This window comes from Cricetulus griseus, chromosome 8 (genome assembly GCF_003668045.3).
Source record: "Cricetulus griseus strain 17A/GY chromosome 8, alternate assembly CriGri-PICRH-1.0, whole genome shotgun sequence".
Classification (NCBI taxonomy): domain Eukaryota; kingdom Metazoa; phylum Chordata; class Mammalia; order Rodentia; family Cricetidae; genus Cricetulus; species Cricetulus griseus.
Window position 1 is genome coordinate 75596524 of NC_048601.1, and position 16568 is coordinate 75613091.

At 45.9% G+C, this 16568-nt stretch overlaps 1 protein-coding gene across 1 annotated transcript; it reads right to left on the minus strand.

Moving 5' to 3' along the window:
* Positions 1-10218: 10218 nt before the first annotated feature.
* LOC100771708 (N-acetyltransferase family 8 member 2-like) lies at positions 10219-14958 on the minus strand. The gene is made up of 3 exons (XM_027428773.2): positions 14655-14958; positions 13174-13310; positions 10219-12805 (listed from the first exon to the last, which is right to left on the minus strand). Exon 3 carries the CDS (start codon positions 12732-12734, stop codon positions 12054-12056), a length of 681 nt encoding a protein of 226 aa, XP_027284574.1. The 5' UTR covers positions 12735-12805; positions 13174-13310; positions 14655-14958; the 3' UTR covers positions 10219-12053.
* Between the last annotated feature and the right edge of the window lie 1610 nt (positions 14959-16568).

Consider the following 16568-nt stretch of genomic DNA (forward strand, 5'->3'; position numbering starts at 1 on the left):
CATTCATCTAAATCTCCAGGCTTTCGCCGGATACTTGGACTTAGTGGTGGCCAAGAGCAGCCACAGAACAGCCTCTCCTGAGTGTAGTGATCCTCCTGGCCTTATTTGGTTCCAGTCTTATGGAAGAACACAACTAAATGGTTACTAAACATGGAGCATGCTTGTGCATCCAGGAGGACAATATGGAATCAAAAAGTGTCACGAATATGTTACCCTAGAGAAGAATCCCAGAACCAATTGACACTTGCTTGAGCTGGACAGCAGTGAGCCTCCAGTGATCCTGGTTCTCCTCTGTGAAAAGATTTCATAAGCCCAAGCCTAAGTGTCTTCCAGATAAGAGAAAACACCTGAAACAGTAGTTAAAATGACAGTTCAGGAGTTGGAGCAAAGGCACACCCAATGAGTGGAGAAAGGAACTCTCAGAACTAATGAGGTTTCTGGGTGAAATTTCCACTGCTAGGAGCAGGCAGCCTCCCTGAGTTTTGGTAAGGAAAAGCCCTGGGGCTCAACAGGCCACAAATACTGTTGCCACTGCTTTTGGTTGAATGTCAGAACTAGAGAACTCATCCTGAATACATCACATGCTTCAGTTTCAGGCACGGAGAAGTCAAACAAAGGATGAGCTGGAGGACCCGGGTCTTCTGGCTGGATTTCTAGTGCCAAGAGGCTCAACTCAGACAGTCTTGCTTGGTTCTGGAACCCATGTGCTGTACTATTACATGCCAGGAAGGTGTAAATAGTGGCGCAATAGTGCCCCTGGTGTTATGTGTGCAAACAGCTACTTTCTGATTAGACTTAAGGCCTGCTCCACAGGAGGTAGCTTCTAATGAGTACTCTTAAGCCAAGACAAAGTTCTGTGGCTGTGGAGGTCAAGCACTATTATTTTTTATTAGGCAGGTATAATGTGTCAACTTGCCTTCAGAACATTTGTGTCTATGCCCATAGGTGGCTGCGGTGCCAGCCTCAGTTGTGAAGGGAGACTTTTTACAGTGGGTGGTGGTTACATCAGAAACTCTTAGCTTGTCAACTTGTAGTTGTTTAGCAGAGGCACTGTATTAGGGGTAGACGTTAGCATGACCAGCTGGTTTTTAGAAGTACTTTGACCTTGAAGAATCATATATAGCAGTAAAGAATCTTCATGGCAAACAGTGATTGTCTTCTATGATTTGTAGAATAGTTTTGTTGAGGGGGTTTTGCAGCCTTCCTGTGACTTTGGTCACAAGACTCCTCGGGCATACCTGAGGCTCTTGTATTACTGTGTATTGCAAACAATACATAATAATGGACTAAAGTCATGAGGGCATGTGATACTGTCCTTTAGTAAGATATGTAAATTAGATTAGGGACCTTGGTATGAGGAAATGCTTTGTGTAACGATCAACAAATATGCCTTTTTATGGCTGTTCAGGGTTCAGTCCATCAGAGAGGCTGGACCTTCCTATTGCCACATAGGCCTTAAAATTTCGTCTTGGAGTGCCTTCTTTCTCCAACCACCCCAAGCTACACAGAGCACCCCGACATTGTTTTATTTTTTATTAGGCAAGTATAATGTGTCAAGTTGTCTTCAAAGCATTTGTGTTTATGCCCATAGATGACTGCTGTGCCTGCCTCAGTTGTGAAGGGAGACTTTTTCACAGTGGGTAGTGGTTACATCAGAAACTAGTAAGTAACTGTTCCTTTGAGTCATAATGGGATAAACTATATGTATATATATTCTGCTCCAGGGCTTAGAAGAGCTGAGGAAGAGGGCACATAAAGATTTAAGATCTGGAGTGGGCGGCATATTTGGTCTGAATTGAAACATCCTCCCATGGAGGGCTGACAGAGGCTCGGAAGACTCAGGAAAGGGCCCTCACAAGCTCTCCCTGAAGTCGCCTGGGTAGTAAACATTTCCTAACAGAGAGAAGACTCTTAGGAACCCTAGTGTTGCAGATTTTGTGTATCATTACCCATGCAATGGTGGGCTTTCAATTGATGCAGCTGCCTGGGTCCCCTATGCTCCATGTAACCCTCACCCATGTTCCTGCAAGTAACTGCAGTAAACTGGTTCATCAAGCCCAAAATGGGTAGAATCGTCTCTGTGGTCTGCCCTGGTGCCCTGTACAGTGTGAATAGATATCTGTTCACATCCCCAGGGGAAATCAGACACAAAACACTAACTAACATAGGGACAAAAGGATGGTTTTACTCTCATCTTGTACCCACTTGGGTAAGCCATTCTTGATGCAAATGACAGGAACAGAGAGGCCAAGTAGGTCCAGGACTGAAAGGCTGCCACAGTAGGTAATCAGCAAGTTTCAGCACCTGGGAAAGCTGTGTGACTCTCCAACTCATTCCTGGGGATCTCTTCTGCTCAGGGACTCTGCTCCTGGAAACATAGCCCCAGAACTGCCAGTCCCTGTCCTTCCTCTACAGACATGTCAGTAGCTCAAGGGCAGTAAAATTTACTGGCAGCATCCAAACATGCTACAATGATGGCCACCAACATTCTTCTACTCTCCTGCTTACTCCCAGCCATTATCATAACGGGTTCAGCAACTACACTTCAGCTGAGAGAAAAGGACGGCCTATGAGCAAAGAAACTTGTCCTATTGGTAACCTGGCTGCCATGGAGAGTTATTTGTTTGCTCCAGGATCTGTGTTCCCCACAGGGGGACTATCAGCTGCCATGTTGAGGCCATGCTGTGCTGATGGCTGAAGATCTATGTGCCTGGGACTGACATCACTACGTCAGAGTGGGCTAAGACAAGAAGGAAGACTTGTTGAGTTGCAGTTGAGCACTGGTGTCATAGACTTGGGAAGTCCACATGAGAAATAGGAAATTGTGCCATGAGATCTGAGCCAAAATGCAAGCTAATGTGATAAGATGGAGGTGGCCAGGGTTTGGGGAGACAGAAGCAGGAAGCTGTGGTTGCTGGAGCTGAAGCTGCTTCTTGGGCTGCTGGGAATGCTTGGGATTTGAGACATATGGTAATGCAGTAATGCACAACACTTTTGATGGGCCAAAGGCCGCAGTGTCTTACAGTGTAACTGTATACCCTACATCCAAAAAAAAAAAAAAAAAAAAAAAAAGGAGGAGGAGGTGGAAGAGAGGAAAAAAGTAGAATCATTTGGAAATGTCTAAACTCAGAGGTAAGACCTCAAAGGTTAGAAAGAGCAAAGTGTCGGTGGGCTTTTCTTAACAACGGAGTGGCTGTGGCCAGAGCCAGAGCTTTGGCTCTAACTGAATGAATCCACTCCCACCGCCTCAGGGACAGGTGAAGACACAAATGGAGGCACCAGGCTGCAAAGGCTAATCTCTTTTAATATAAAATGTATACTTTCCTCAACAGAAACTCTGTCCTCAGCATACGTCTTAGGCTTGTGGATCTGGGGCAGGAACAGTACAGATTCTGTATTCAGGAGAGCGACTTACAAACTCAAACAGGGTTCACTGGAGGAACCAGTGCAAGCTTGAGAGGGACCTGAGCTTAAACTCTGTAGCTTGAAGTGGGTGGTCGAATAAATCAGGGAGAATTTTTGTGTCCCCCCCCTCCCGCCCCAAGAGGCATGGAAGCCCATCGAGCCTGTTCCTCATATAAATTGTGTCGTTTATTTTAGCCTGAGAAGTACTAATTATTTTGTTGAGTCCTGGGCTTCCCTTGGAGTTCAGCTGCAAGTTTCCCCCAATGGACAAGTTTCCCCCTCAAGGATGAGCTGAAGGACTAAGGAAGGGAAGGCACAAGAGCCAGTTCTCACCCACGAGTAGATGTCCTTAACACCTGTATTATGTACTTTTAAATGATTGTAGGACCGACAAGATGGCTCAGCAGGAAAAGGCCTTTTTGTAGCAAAGCCTGGGAACCTGAGTTCAATTTCCAGGACCTACATGGCGGAAGGAGTTTTCCAGCAAGTTTTTCTCTGACCACAACATATACATCATCATCATCATCATCATCATCACACACACACACACACACACACACACACACACACACACACACACACCCCAAGTGAATGTAATATACTTTAAAAAATAAATGGACAACCAAACAACAACAACAAAACTGGTTGTGTAGTCAACTCCAGGTATTTTGTGCAAGTTGTAAAAGTCAGTACAGTCATTTTCATCAGTTTCTAACCAAAGAAATTAATGGAGAAAGCTGGTTGGTTCTGATTAAAGAGTTCATGGATGAGCATCCTAAAGCAGGAAGTAATCAACAAGGACCCTTCTAATGCCACACCCTGAACAGTGAATCCCTCTGCCAGGCCACCTGCCAGTGACTACTAGTTCAATGTAGGAGTGGCCATGTTCTGATAGCTGAACTTGAGCATACTTAGATATTACAATTTGTGATCAAGGACATCTGATTCACTAAGTCTTATGTAACCCTTCCCACGATCCTTAAAATCTCCCTTGGGGCTGGAAAGATGGCCAAGTTGTTAAGAGAACTTGCTCTTGCATAAGACCTGGGTTCCATTCCAGCACAATGTCTGTGAAGCCTAAGTACCTTTGGACTCAAGTGGCTCTCCCACTGCTGCCACCATCCAAGCATTCAGACACCTTGTGTTTCTATTTGGGGTCCTGAAATCTATGGTACTAGACCTCTCAGATTAAACTTAACAAGGCCCATGGGGCCCCTCTCTAGGGCTACATAAGCATTAAATAGTTGAGGATGGAGCTACTGGCCTGTTGTTCAGAGACTTCCAATGATGCAGGTTTTATAAATCATTTTCTGTGCTGATGTGGGCACTGTAAAGACACCCAATTAATTCTGGCTCCTACTGTGAAATGTACTCACAGTCCTCACAAAAAGTACAGAAGGGCCTGAGGGGCTGGATGGCTGAGTTGGCAAGTGCTTCCTGCACAATCATGATGACCTGAGCTCAGCCATGTATTCGTATAAAAAGGTACTGCAGCACTTAACTATAATGTTAGTGCTGGGGAAATGGAAAAAGGCAGATCCCTGAAGCATACGAGCCACTCAGTCTAGCCAGTGAGTGAAAAACACTGTCTTAATGAAGTGGAGAAGTAACTAAAGAATACATCCAGTATGGACTCCTGGCCTCTACACACACACACACACACACACACACACACACTGTATGTGCTTATTTCTGAGACTCCAGGGGTAGTGCCCTAGTGTCCACAGCCAGAAGGAAATGAGTGCTACATAGTGTACATATGTGGATATGGGAAGAAGCTTTGACAAAAGCAGGGCCCTGGGATCCAAATATCCTCAGTTCTCTTGTTGAATTAAACACAAGAAAGAGAAAAGACAAAGAGAAGGCTTGTCATAGTGTGGGTGCTCAGAAAGAACAAAGAGACTGGCAAACTCCAATGAATTCTTCATTGACTTCTGAAATAAGGGAGAAAGTTTGTGGAGGCACCCCCTTCTTCTGAACCCCAGATGAAGCAAAACCATACCCAAACTTCTGTTTTCACAGACAGATCCTTTATTAAGTGAGGAAGAAAAGTTAAAGTGGTCACTTTCTGACTCAGGCAAAAAACCTCATCAAATGACCTTACAGGTGTCATTTTTAAGAGGAGAAGGGGAGGTCTATGTCAGAATGGGCTAGGATGTGGTGACAAAGGAGATAGGGGACGATAGAGAAGGAGACAAGGCCAAGGAAGCAGGAGTATTTGTCCCAGAGGGACAAAGAGCTGCCTCTGGATAGAGAGGTAAAATGGGAAACCCCATGTTAGGATGAGGTGTTTAATTTTAATTGAGCATGTTAATTAGGTGAGCCAAGGGGGACTTCTGATTGCTGGACATCAATACTATGATAGCTGGACCTTGGTAGTCAGCCTCAGGGGGAGGATATGACCAAATAAAGGAACAGACCGTGGTGACTGGCTTTAGAATGTAATCTCACGGTTTTTAGCGAGGCAGAGCGAATGAGGGAGAAAAGCAAGGCCTGAGCCACATGCTTGAGTGGGCTAGTGTTTGTTTAGTTTGTGTCCCCTATCCTGTTCATTTCCAGAGGAACATACATACACTTGTTGATAGGACCCCAGTGGGACCTTGAACTCCATGGTTACCCTGGCTTCCTGGAAGGCCATGCAGCTCTGTCAACACCTAGAGCCAGAGACCACAGACCTCTTTCTAAGACTGACCCTAAGTCCTGCCTATGACTTCTGACATCCCTTTGTAGGCTCCTTCCTCACTCTAAGCTGAGACAGTGACCATGATGTCACAGTGAGATGCTTTGGAAAAGGCTGGCCTGAGATTCTTATTTCTCATCTTGGTAAACGAGCACACAGATGAGTGAAGTTCATGGGGAGCCACCCACCATTGCTGTTGTATCCCCAAATTTAGATCAAAGAACTCCTAGAGGCAGTAGTGTTGCAAAATTAAAAATATAAAAAATAAAAACAAAAATAAAAAATCATGGTGCCGTGCTACTCACTCCAAACTGGAATAGAGTGGCAGCAATATTGGAATAGACATACAATATACAGGGAATACAGAGATGTTGAGTTCAATCAATTAGGACAGACAAAATGTTCACAAAAATCACAAAAGAGAACTACACGATTACAAAAGCATTTAACTAATTTGAACAGGCAGCACATTTACAATCTTAAGATTAGCATACATTTGGTGTTGTGTGTTAATCACCAGTGTGACAGGTTTTACTGCCTCATGCTTAACCATTTCTAAGGTTATAACCCCACTGTAAAAGGCTTTACATTTCCATGTTTTATGATCCCTAAGCCAAATGTTTTATATCCTGCTTTACTTAAAGAGATTCAAGTAATCTTTTAGCAATCACTGGGAATCAGGCCAGATCCAGGTGAGGAATTTAAATCTTTCAATTGCAAAGTACGTGTGTGTCATGCCAAACTGTGCTTTCTGATGGCTGAGGCATCTTAGATTTATTTGTTGTGTGACACAGCTTTTCCTGGGAAGCTGCAATGCACTTCTATGTGCCCCAGATATTGGAGTTCATGGCAGATACCACCAAAGTCCAACTTGATGAACTATTGAGTTTTATTGTGGGCTACTTAGAGGAGCAGAAATGACTGGCAGACAGGCAGCACCACAGGTTGGAGAATGTCCTTTCCAACCCTCTTCCAGGCAGCTCAGCTGGTTTCTGCTTTTGCTCAGCAGCTTCTCTGGTCTCAGCTTTCTTTGCAGCTTTGTTGCTTACTCTTGAGGGAGTGGGGAGAGTGGAGTCAGGGACTTCCTGAAGCTATTGGGGGTTGTTTACCTGCCTGCTTAAGGAGCATCCCTACAGGGTAGACTGCTTCAATTCAGACAAAACTGTTTAAAACATATTTTGTGCGCTAGTCTTTGCCTATATGTATGTATTATATATCCCATGGATGCCTGGTGCCCATCGGGGTCAGAAAATGTCAGATCACCTGTAACTGGAGTTAAAGGTGGTTGTAAGCCACCATATGGGTTCTGGGCATTGAACTCAGGTCTTCTGAAAAGCAACGAGTTCTCCTAACATCCCAGCCATCTCTCCAGTCCCAAGGGAGGGTTTAACGATCATGGAAAGGGTTATATAAGACTTAATCAGATATCCTTGACCACAAATCATAAAATCTAAGTACAAATTCAGCTATCAGAACATAGTGATTTCCACCTTGAACCAACAGTCTTTGTTAATTACGTCTTGTTTTAGAACACACATCCCTGAACTCCTTCTTTTAGAGCCAACTAGCATATTGTATTAATTTATTGATTTGGTTAGATAGTGATGAAAATGACTGGATTGATTTGGACAACCTGTACCTGGAATTGACTAAACTCTTGTGGTTTTTGTTTGTTTGTTTGTTTTGGTTGATTGGCTGTTCTCAAACATTTATTTATTAAATTTATCTACTTTGTGTGGTGCCTGTGAAATAATCCACAGGAAATAGTTATTGTTAACCACACTGATTGAGTGAATTAGAAGTGTTGAGTCCCTTTTTCATTGACAGCCAGACCAAGAAGAGTGAGCTCACACCTCTGAAAAGCCTCTTGGTGCCCAAGCTCAGGGTCACATCGTTGTTAGATGTCCCGCGCATGCTCTGTATTTCTCGCCAGCAAGAAATCATACGCAGGACACTCGGATCCTTCTGCAGACAAGCTTTAATGCATCTTACCAGAGTGGAGACCAGAACGGAGACATTGAACCAAGAAAACCATCCCTATATAAAGGCTGGCCAGCCGCCTGGGACGTGTTACCCTATGAATGGCTTCAGCTCCTCAGGCAAAAATGAGCCACGGGATAGGCAGAGATCAAAGGAATGGAGATTACCCAGCGCCTGTGAAGTAATTTACAACTTGGTGTCTTCCGGCACCTATTATAGTAATGGATAATGCAGGAACCGGCTTCCTACATATCCCCCTTTTTTTATTAATTAATGAAAAGGCTTTATATTATAACAAGCAAATAGGTCACCCATATGTTGAGGGATAGAGGCAGGGGTTGAACCTTCCCAAAATCAAACATTAAGACTGTGTACGGGAGTCACCATCAGGCTGTTAGCTTGACCCGAAGTACTCTCGACCTGTCCTCTGCCGTTTTTCTGGGAAAGGGATTCTCAGTGCAGGTAACCCTTATGCAGGTCAACGTACCTCCCAGAGAAGCCTGCATAATAGGCAACTCTGTGCGATGCCTATGCTCAGCATCCCTCTTTGGGCTGCCTAGACCAGACACTCTACCCTGTGCAGTGAGCCTAAGCTCCGGGTGTGCAAGAGCTGTCTGGCCGGCGGCCTATTGCTAGTTAGCCAAAATATAAGCGCTTGGGCGGTCTCTTGGTTTGAGCCCTGGAGCTTACATGCCAGCCAAAGAAGTAACAGCAATCCGCAAGCGGCTGCATCAAACAATTACCCCCACCCCTTTTCTCACAGACCAGCCAAAAATAACAGCAATCCGCAAACGGCTGCATCAAACAATCACCCCCACCCCTTAAGTCCGCCAAGGGCAGGAGTTAATCTGGATAACAATAGCGGCTCTCAATTCCCGCGGGGAGGGTGGAGTTCCGACTTTTGAAGGTCTGAAGGGGCTCTTCGGGTGAGTCTTTCTGGGATCCACAGAGGATTTTCTTCATCCTGTGGAAAAACACATATCGCTCCCCTGGATCTTATGAGAATAGGATCCGGGCCTCTCCAAAGATCAGTTAAGATATCTTTCCATTTTACCATTTCCTTTTGGCCTTTTAGGTTTTGAGGTGAGACGCTTGGCCCGAGCGTCAATGTTAATGAGGCTTTAAAGCCCCAGGCATTCCAGGCCTTTAAGAAGTGTTGAATAGCAGGCATGGCCTTTTCCCCTATCAAAGACTGGGAAAGCCATCTGCAATTTTCTCCGCTCCTCTGATGGTAAGAAGGAGTCGGTTCCAAATAGTGGGTGTGCTGATGGAAGCACACCCGCTGGCATTTTTGGCAGCCGATATCTATCGGGGTGGTATCGTGTTGCTTCTTTCTCTAGCTCTGCTTCCTTGTTAGAGTCTAAAATCTCAGAGTCTGAGCTGCTCAGCTCTAAGGCTTCCAGTTTCGTTGCAGGGCAGAGGCTAGGTTTTGAGTCTTTATCTCTCCTAAATTTACCGGGGTGTGACCGGCCATTCCCCATTCTCTCTCCCTCCTTCTCTGTCTCTCCCTCATCCAGCTGAGCTGTTCCTTCCAAAACTTTATCTCTTGAGCTTTTAGAGTCATTAGAGCTATCAAGATTTAAAGCTTTACACACTCCCTTGTCAGTAGACATTCCAGGAGGTCCTTTTTTCTTATTCGTTGCTGTACACACTCCCTTGTCAGTAGACATCCCGGGAGGTCCTTTTTTCTTATATTTTATTGTTAGGCGCGCCCCATCTCTCACCACATTCGGTTTCTGATATGTAATTCTGGACTTCTTTAAGATTGCTACAACAGTGAGAAAAGTCAAAATAGCTCCTAGTAAAAGCATAGAAGCCTCTATATTAACCTCCCACAATAGCAACATTCCTAAGCCAAAGTCCAGAAAAAAAACATACCTCTCCGAATTTACCACCCTGCAGTTCTGAATCCGCCCTGTAGCCAAGGGGTCTCCGCGGTGCTGGAGATGTTCATATGTTCCCGGGTTTCGGCACCATATGTCCCGCGCATGCTCTGTATTTCTCGCCAGCAAGAAATCATACGCAGGACACTCGGATCCTTCTGCAGACAAGCTTTAATGCATCTTACCAGAGTGGAGACCAGAACGGAGACATTGAACCAAGAAAACCATCCCTATATAAAGGCTGGCCAGCCGCCTGGGACGTGTTACCCTATGAATGGCTTCAGCTCCTCAGGCAAAAATGAGCCACGGGATAGGCAGAGATCAAAGGAATGGAGATTACCCAGCGCCTGTGAAGTAATTTACAACTTGGTGTCTTCCGGCACCTATTATAGTAATGGATAATGCAGGAACCGGCTTCCTACAGTTAGAGATGAAACCATATTACATGAGTACTGAGGAGGGGCTGGGTACTGGGAGGGACCTGGAGCAGTGTAGTCACAGCTGCTTCCTTTTCCAGGCCCAGGGTCAAGGTCACGGACACTCCTTAAAGCACTGCCGAGGCAAAGGTGGCCGGTGCAGGGTGGGAAGCTGAGAAGTGACCAAGCAGACATAAAATAAAGTTGGGACAAGATGGCATGACCTCAGTCATTTCGCCTGTGGACGATGGTGGGTACGGGGAGGCCAGACAACATCCCGCTGGATTGGCCTGGGTTGCATGCCCTATCACTCACTGCAGGGTGATGCTGCTGTTCCGTTCAGAATCCCCTTTGCTTAGTTCCTATTAGTGCCAAGTGTCTTACACTAGACTTTTCCTGGGGATATATGTTTCTTCACAGACCACAACATCAATAACAGACCAAAAAAGATAAAGAAATGAAATCCCACCCAACGCTACTGTTTTAGTCAAGGCAACTTAGAAAGCATTTAATTGGGTCTGGTTTACAGTTTCAGAGACTTAGTCCATTATCATCATGTCAGGAATCATGGCAACATGCCTGGCGCTGGGGCAGTAGCTGGGTGCTACATCCTGGTCCTTAGGCAGAGACAGAGACTCTCAGCTTGTATGAGACTTTGAAACCTCAAAGTGCACCCCCACTAACACACTTTCTCCAACAAAGACACACTTCCTAATCTTTTCAAATAGTTCCACTCCCTAGCAACCGTTCAAACCACCACAACTACCAAGGTGAATCAGGGAGTTGACTGGGGTTTCTTACAGGTGCCCACATCATCACAGGAAATGATTTCTACAAATGGCATCATTGGAAGTCCCTCATCACCCCAACAACCTTTTACTGCTTGTAAACCCCTAAAGAGAGCCTCATGGCATTATTAGGTTTTAAGAGCTTCCAGAGTCATGGTAGCCTCCTCTCTCTCTAGGATATGTCTCAATCTAGAGGACACAGTGACACAGTGCACTGCTTTTAGACGAAACTTTAAAATCACGGGGACCATCAGCGGCTCCCACCATATTCTGTCCGTCTGCTTATACACCCTGGAACCTCTCCAGGAAGGCCTGACCTAAGAGGGGATGTGGCTGAAGATCAGGACCTCCTCCCTGCCTTACACCACTATTCTGAGGGACCCACAGTTGAGTATGAAACTGGATCCATAGCTCACAAGGCAAAGGAGGTGAGACATGGACAGAGACATGGCTTATATGGATAGAGGAGAGGGTGCGTGAATGGTTGAGTCTTCAGAGGAGAGGGAATCTACAAATAGGGTGGACTGTAACCTGGACATTCACGTGCAAGAAATCTAGCATGGAAGAAACAGGAGTGAAGTCTGTGGTCCCAGGCACTAATACACGTGACTTTAGAACTATTCAATGTTATAGCAAAGGGCTTCTATGTGGGTGAACTACCCAACTGAAAGTTACAGAGTCAGGCATGCAATGTGTGCAGTGCCGACTCAGGGTGGCTTCTGTGCTATACTATTTCAGCACTAAAAAGATGAAAGGGGACACTTACAACCCACCACTCTCCACCAGCAAGACTGGATCTGAAAGAAATGAAGCATGAGCCCCTGTGACTGGTATTTGTAAAAGAGCAGGGTTTGCTTGTTCCTACAGCAGTGAACTCAAGTCTCACAGACAAAGAAAAAGATCACATCCCCGGTTCCCAAGCAAAAGGGAGAGAGTAAGTGAAACGAAAGATAGAAAGAGCCATCAACCTCGTGATTGTGCTGATGAAGTACTCATCTGTCTTCTGGAAGCCCATGGCCTGGTAGAGAGCCAAAGCGCTGTACTGCACAATGCTAGTCTCAAGGACAACATCGCTGTAGCCCTGGTCCCGTGCAAACTGGAGGACAGTTCTGACCAGTGCTTTCGCTATTCCCTGTCCTCGATGCTGGGAGGACACAGACAGGCGAAAGAGCTGCAGCTGCTTCCTCCCTAATGGGGGATCCTTGACTGGCAGACCCCCCACTATGCCCACCACCTGTCCCCCAGACTCAGCCACCCAGAAGGAGCCATGTGCATTCAGATAAGACTTTGTGATGTCAGCCAGGTCTGTTTGCAAACTTGTAGCCACATACTTTCTCCAAGAAAACCAGACAAGGAGCCACAGGCACAGGATTATAAGGCAGCTGCACGCTGTGGCCAGGAGCCAGGAGCCACCCACGAGGACTATGGTCCCAAGCACCCCAAATAAGGACAGGAGAGTCTGGGGCACTGTCAGCATATGGCGGAAGGCAGCAGGGACATTCTCCTCCATGCCCCTGGAGAACAAATCCAGGACCCTTTTGTGGTCGCTGTCCTGGTACAGGCGGATGTGATAAGGAGCCATGGGAGACTTCTGGATCTCAAATACGTGATCACAAGGGACAACGAGACCTTCTGGCACAGCTTCCCTGAGCCCTGCAGGAGACAGAGGAAGCCATGTCAGTCTCCCAATCCCCTCCCAGCCTATCAGAAACCAGGGAGACTCTACTCATGGGCGTGCCTCTGTCAACACCCACAAGGAAGCAGGACACTTCTGCTGTGTGAAAGCATCAGGTCAGCATCACCCAGTGGCCCAGTGGAAAGATATACTGTTCTGAGATCTTTGTTTCCTCTTCAGGGTCCAGACATTGAAAACTCCTGTGTCCTCAACACAAGTTTCAGCAAATCAATGGGAAAGATTCAGTCTACAGATAAGCAAAGGGCCAAACCAAAAACACTCCACCTGGGGGTCCTCAGGAAAGTGTGGGACTCCAGACCCACAGAGACCCCCCCCCTAGTCTCACCTCTCTGTCCTCTCACTTGGTACCACAGATCCAAGAGTGTCCAGGATGGCCTCAGCTTCCGATGACATCCAGAACTTAACCAGGGCCTGATGAATTCCTAGGGAGTAGATCTGGCCTGGCTCTCCATTGGCTGACTCCTGAACAATCATAAACCAAGGTCAAGGGCTGGAATGTGATCCCCACAGAGTTCACCTGGCCCAGAGTCCCTCACCATTGAGGGGGGTCTCCTCATCTTTTGCTCCCCTTCATAACATAGCATCTTTCTACCTAGAACACTTTGCCACTTCTGGCTCCCAGTCTAGTTGTTGGCACATAGCTGCTGGGAGAGGCGTGTGCTCATGACAAAGTGGGCTTCTCTTTCTCTCTAGCTGTAGTTGGTCCTAGGATAATGGATCCTGATGGTCCAAACCGACTTCCTGCCCTCCTAACCATCATGCCTTCACTCAGCCACCCTGTTAATGCAAGTGCTTTGCTGGGTGCTTCCTTTTCAGCCCCTGCAGTGTTGTTTGTCTAGATGCCAGGCCCCACACAGTGGGCAGCTTCGTGAGCTTGGCAGCTCTTTAAAACCAAAACATCATACTCCTCATGCAGATTAGCCCGAAGAAGTACCTCAACAAGCCAGGCAAGAGCGACACAAAGGGACACCCTTTTCTTGCAAGCTACCCCTGTGAGATGGATGCTCTTTGCCCCAGTCCTAACCTACAGATCAGTGAGAGGGCCCTGTTGTCTCTTCTCATGGCTTCCTGAACAGGGTCAGATGTAAGCCAGCACTTGTCTGATGCAGTTAGCTTGGGCCTCTCGTAGGCAGGGCCGGTGGGCTCTCAGGAGAAAACACACATACAGGTAGGTAGGGTGAAGCCTGACATCCTAGAAGCTGCTCAGGAGTCATGTACGGCAGTGTTGGGGAGCCTTTGGACATGGGGCTAGGCAGCACAAAGGTATGGATGATGGGTACAGCATGGGTCATGCTGTAATCGGGACTCTTTTGTGGTATTTATCCTGGGTCTTCAGTGAGCTCTAAGGAGAAAGATGGGAAGCAGCCTCCGTGGAGTCTTACATTGAGGAAAATTCTCAGGAGCATTTTGGGCTTTGGGGACAGGTTGAAGCCTTCAGTTCAAAACTGCAATAAAGAACAGAGGATGTGGGTGGTGGGTGGGGTGGGGGGGCTGGTGAGAGGCAGTGAGCTTTTCCAGGGACTCTAGGAGAGGTTAGTTAGCCTCTGCCAGCCGTGAAGGAAGTTTCTCAGGCCAAAGGCAGAGAAATCGGGATTCCCCTGAGCAGGACTAAGGAACAGCTTGTGAAGAATATGCTAATTAGCCTATGGAGAAAGGAAAGACACCTTACACGGATTCTGAGGCGGGAAGGGTGGGATGTAGAGAGGAACGTGGGAGGGACGGGAGAGACAGAACACCAACTTCAAGTTTATGTAGCATGGACCCTTACAAGGAAGAGATATCCTTTTATCCAGTGAGATGCTCTACCTGGGAGGGAACGGGAGGCGTCCGGGAGTGGCCGGCTTGTTTCTCAGCGGGGCGATCTTCCGGGACTGAAGGTGAGTTCCGCTCCCAGGGCCGGACGGGAGGGAGTGCTCTTCCTGTCGTGTTGGCAGTTTTCCTGTGTGATGGCACACGGATCTCCCTGTCTCAGTTTGCTGCACTCCCTCCAAGCCAGGGCTGGGGAGCACGCGAAAGGGTGCGTGGGCTCAGCGCCGCCGCTCGGCTCCGCTCCTCATTCCGCGGCGCCCCCTGGAGGCAGGAGCAGGGGCGGGAGGAGGGAGCCCGGAGACTGGGCTTGTGCCTGCAAGAGACGACAAGGTGTGTCTACTGCTCTCTGGGGCTTCATGCTTAGTAGCCACCCAGTCTTTGCCTTCAATCACGATGTTTTTAATTTAATTTAAGAAAAAAAGAAAGCACATCACAGCTTTAAAAGTTTATAATTCTGTGTATTACAGTGCCTGCTGAGGTCATGTTTTGAAACTAGCCCATAAGAATCATGAAAAAGTAAAACAACTGGGTCAGTGTTACCCTCACACAGAACACATTCATTCACACTCTTGTGTAATTCTTTCTACTCTCTTTGGTAGATTGTTGACCCGTGTCAGACGTATGGGGCTACCAACAAAGAACTTCGTCACTATAACCCAGGAAAATGAAGACGAAAAGTCTAAAAATGTGTTCAACCATTTGAAGGGAAAACTACTATCTGACAAAAGAGGAAGAAGGCAGATTAGGAGCTGTTTCAGACACAGAAAACACTGGTGTCTTGTTTTGTTTTGATATCAGGGGTTTTGAAAAATATCTCAGCAGGCAACGCTTCAATTCTGGTAACACTGAAGAGGGCTAGGACAAATGATACCTAACATCTCAAATGAAAGGTCATCAGGTTTCTCTAAAAAAAACAAATCCTTCCTGAAACAGCAAGTGCCTGAGAAATCAGAAATGTTTTGGGCTGGGATGATGATGTGGTGGGTAAGGCTCTTGCCCTACGCGCATGAGCACTGGGGCTTGGATCCCCAGCTCCCAGCACCCAATAACAAGCTGAGTGGAAGTGCCAGCCTGCCTGTAATCCCAGTGTGTGGGAGGCAGAGTCCCGGGTTCCAGAGCAAGAAGGCTGGTCTGACTAACTGAATTGTGAGCTCTAGATTCAACCTTGAAATATGAAATGGGAAGTGTTTTGAGAAAACACTACCAACTCTGGCATCTGTACACATGTCTGCACATATATATATACTTATATGCACACACACACTGCACACGCATACCCCAAAGGATTTATAAATCTGTATTTTCATAACAATAGATGAGAATTATGCTGATGCTGTTTATTAATAACCAGGGACTTATTTTTGGACTCTTATTTATTTAGCATACACAATAATCATATTATGACATTTTCATACATGTTTGTCACTAGATTTTATTCAGATTCACCCCCTAAAAATCTCTTCTGTACTTGGGAAGTTTTAAGAAATATGAATGCAATTTTCAAAATTATGTGGAAAAATTACTTGGGGTATTTATAGATAGAAAAGAATAGGGAGGTGCTGGTTTGTATAAGATATAACAAGAAATGATAGGTACAAGCATTCTGTACATTATTCATTAAGTTTGGGCTGTGTAATATGAAAACATGTCTTGCTTTCTAAAAGAATGGAACTTTTGCTGGCCCTCACAGAGAGAGTTGATTATATACCTTGAGGTATATAATATATATATATACCTCATATATATATATGAGGTATATATATATTATATATATAATATAATAATATATATAATATAATATAATTATAATATATATAATATATATATATATATATATAATATAATTAATATATAATTAAGACTGCCATTCTACTGTGTACTTAACTTTTTGTTTAACCTGCCTTTAAAATA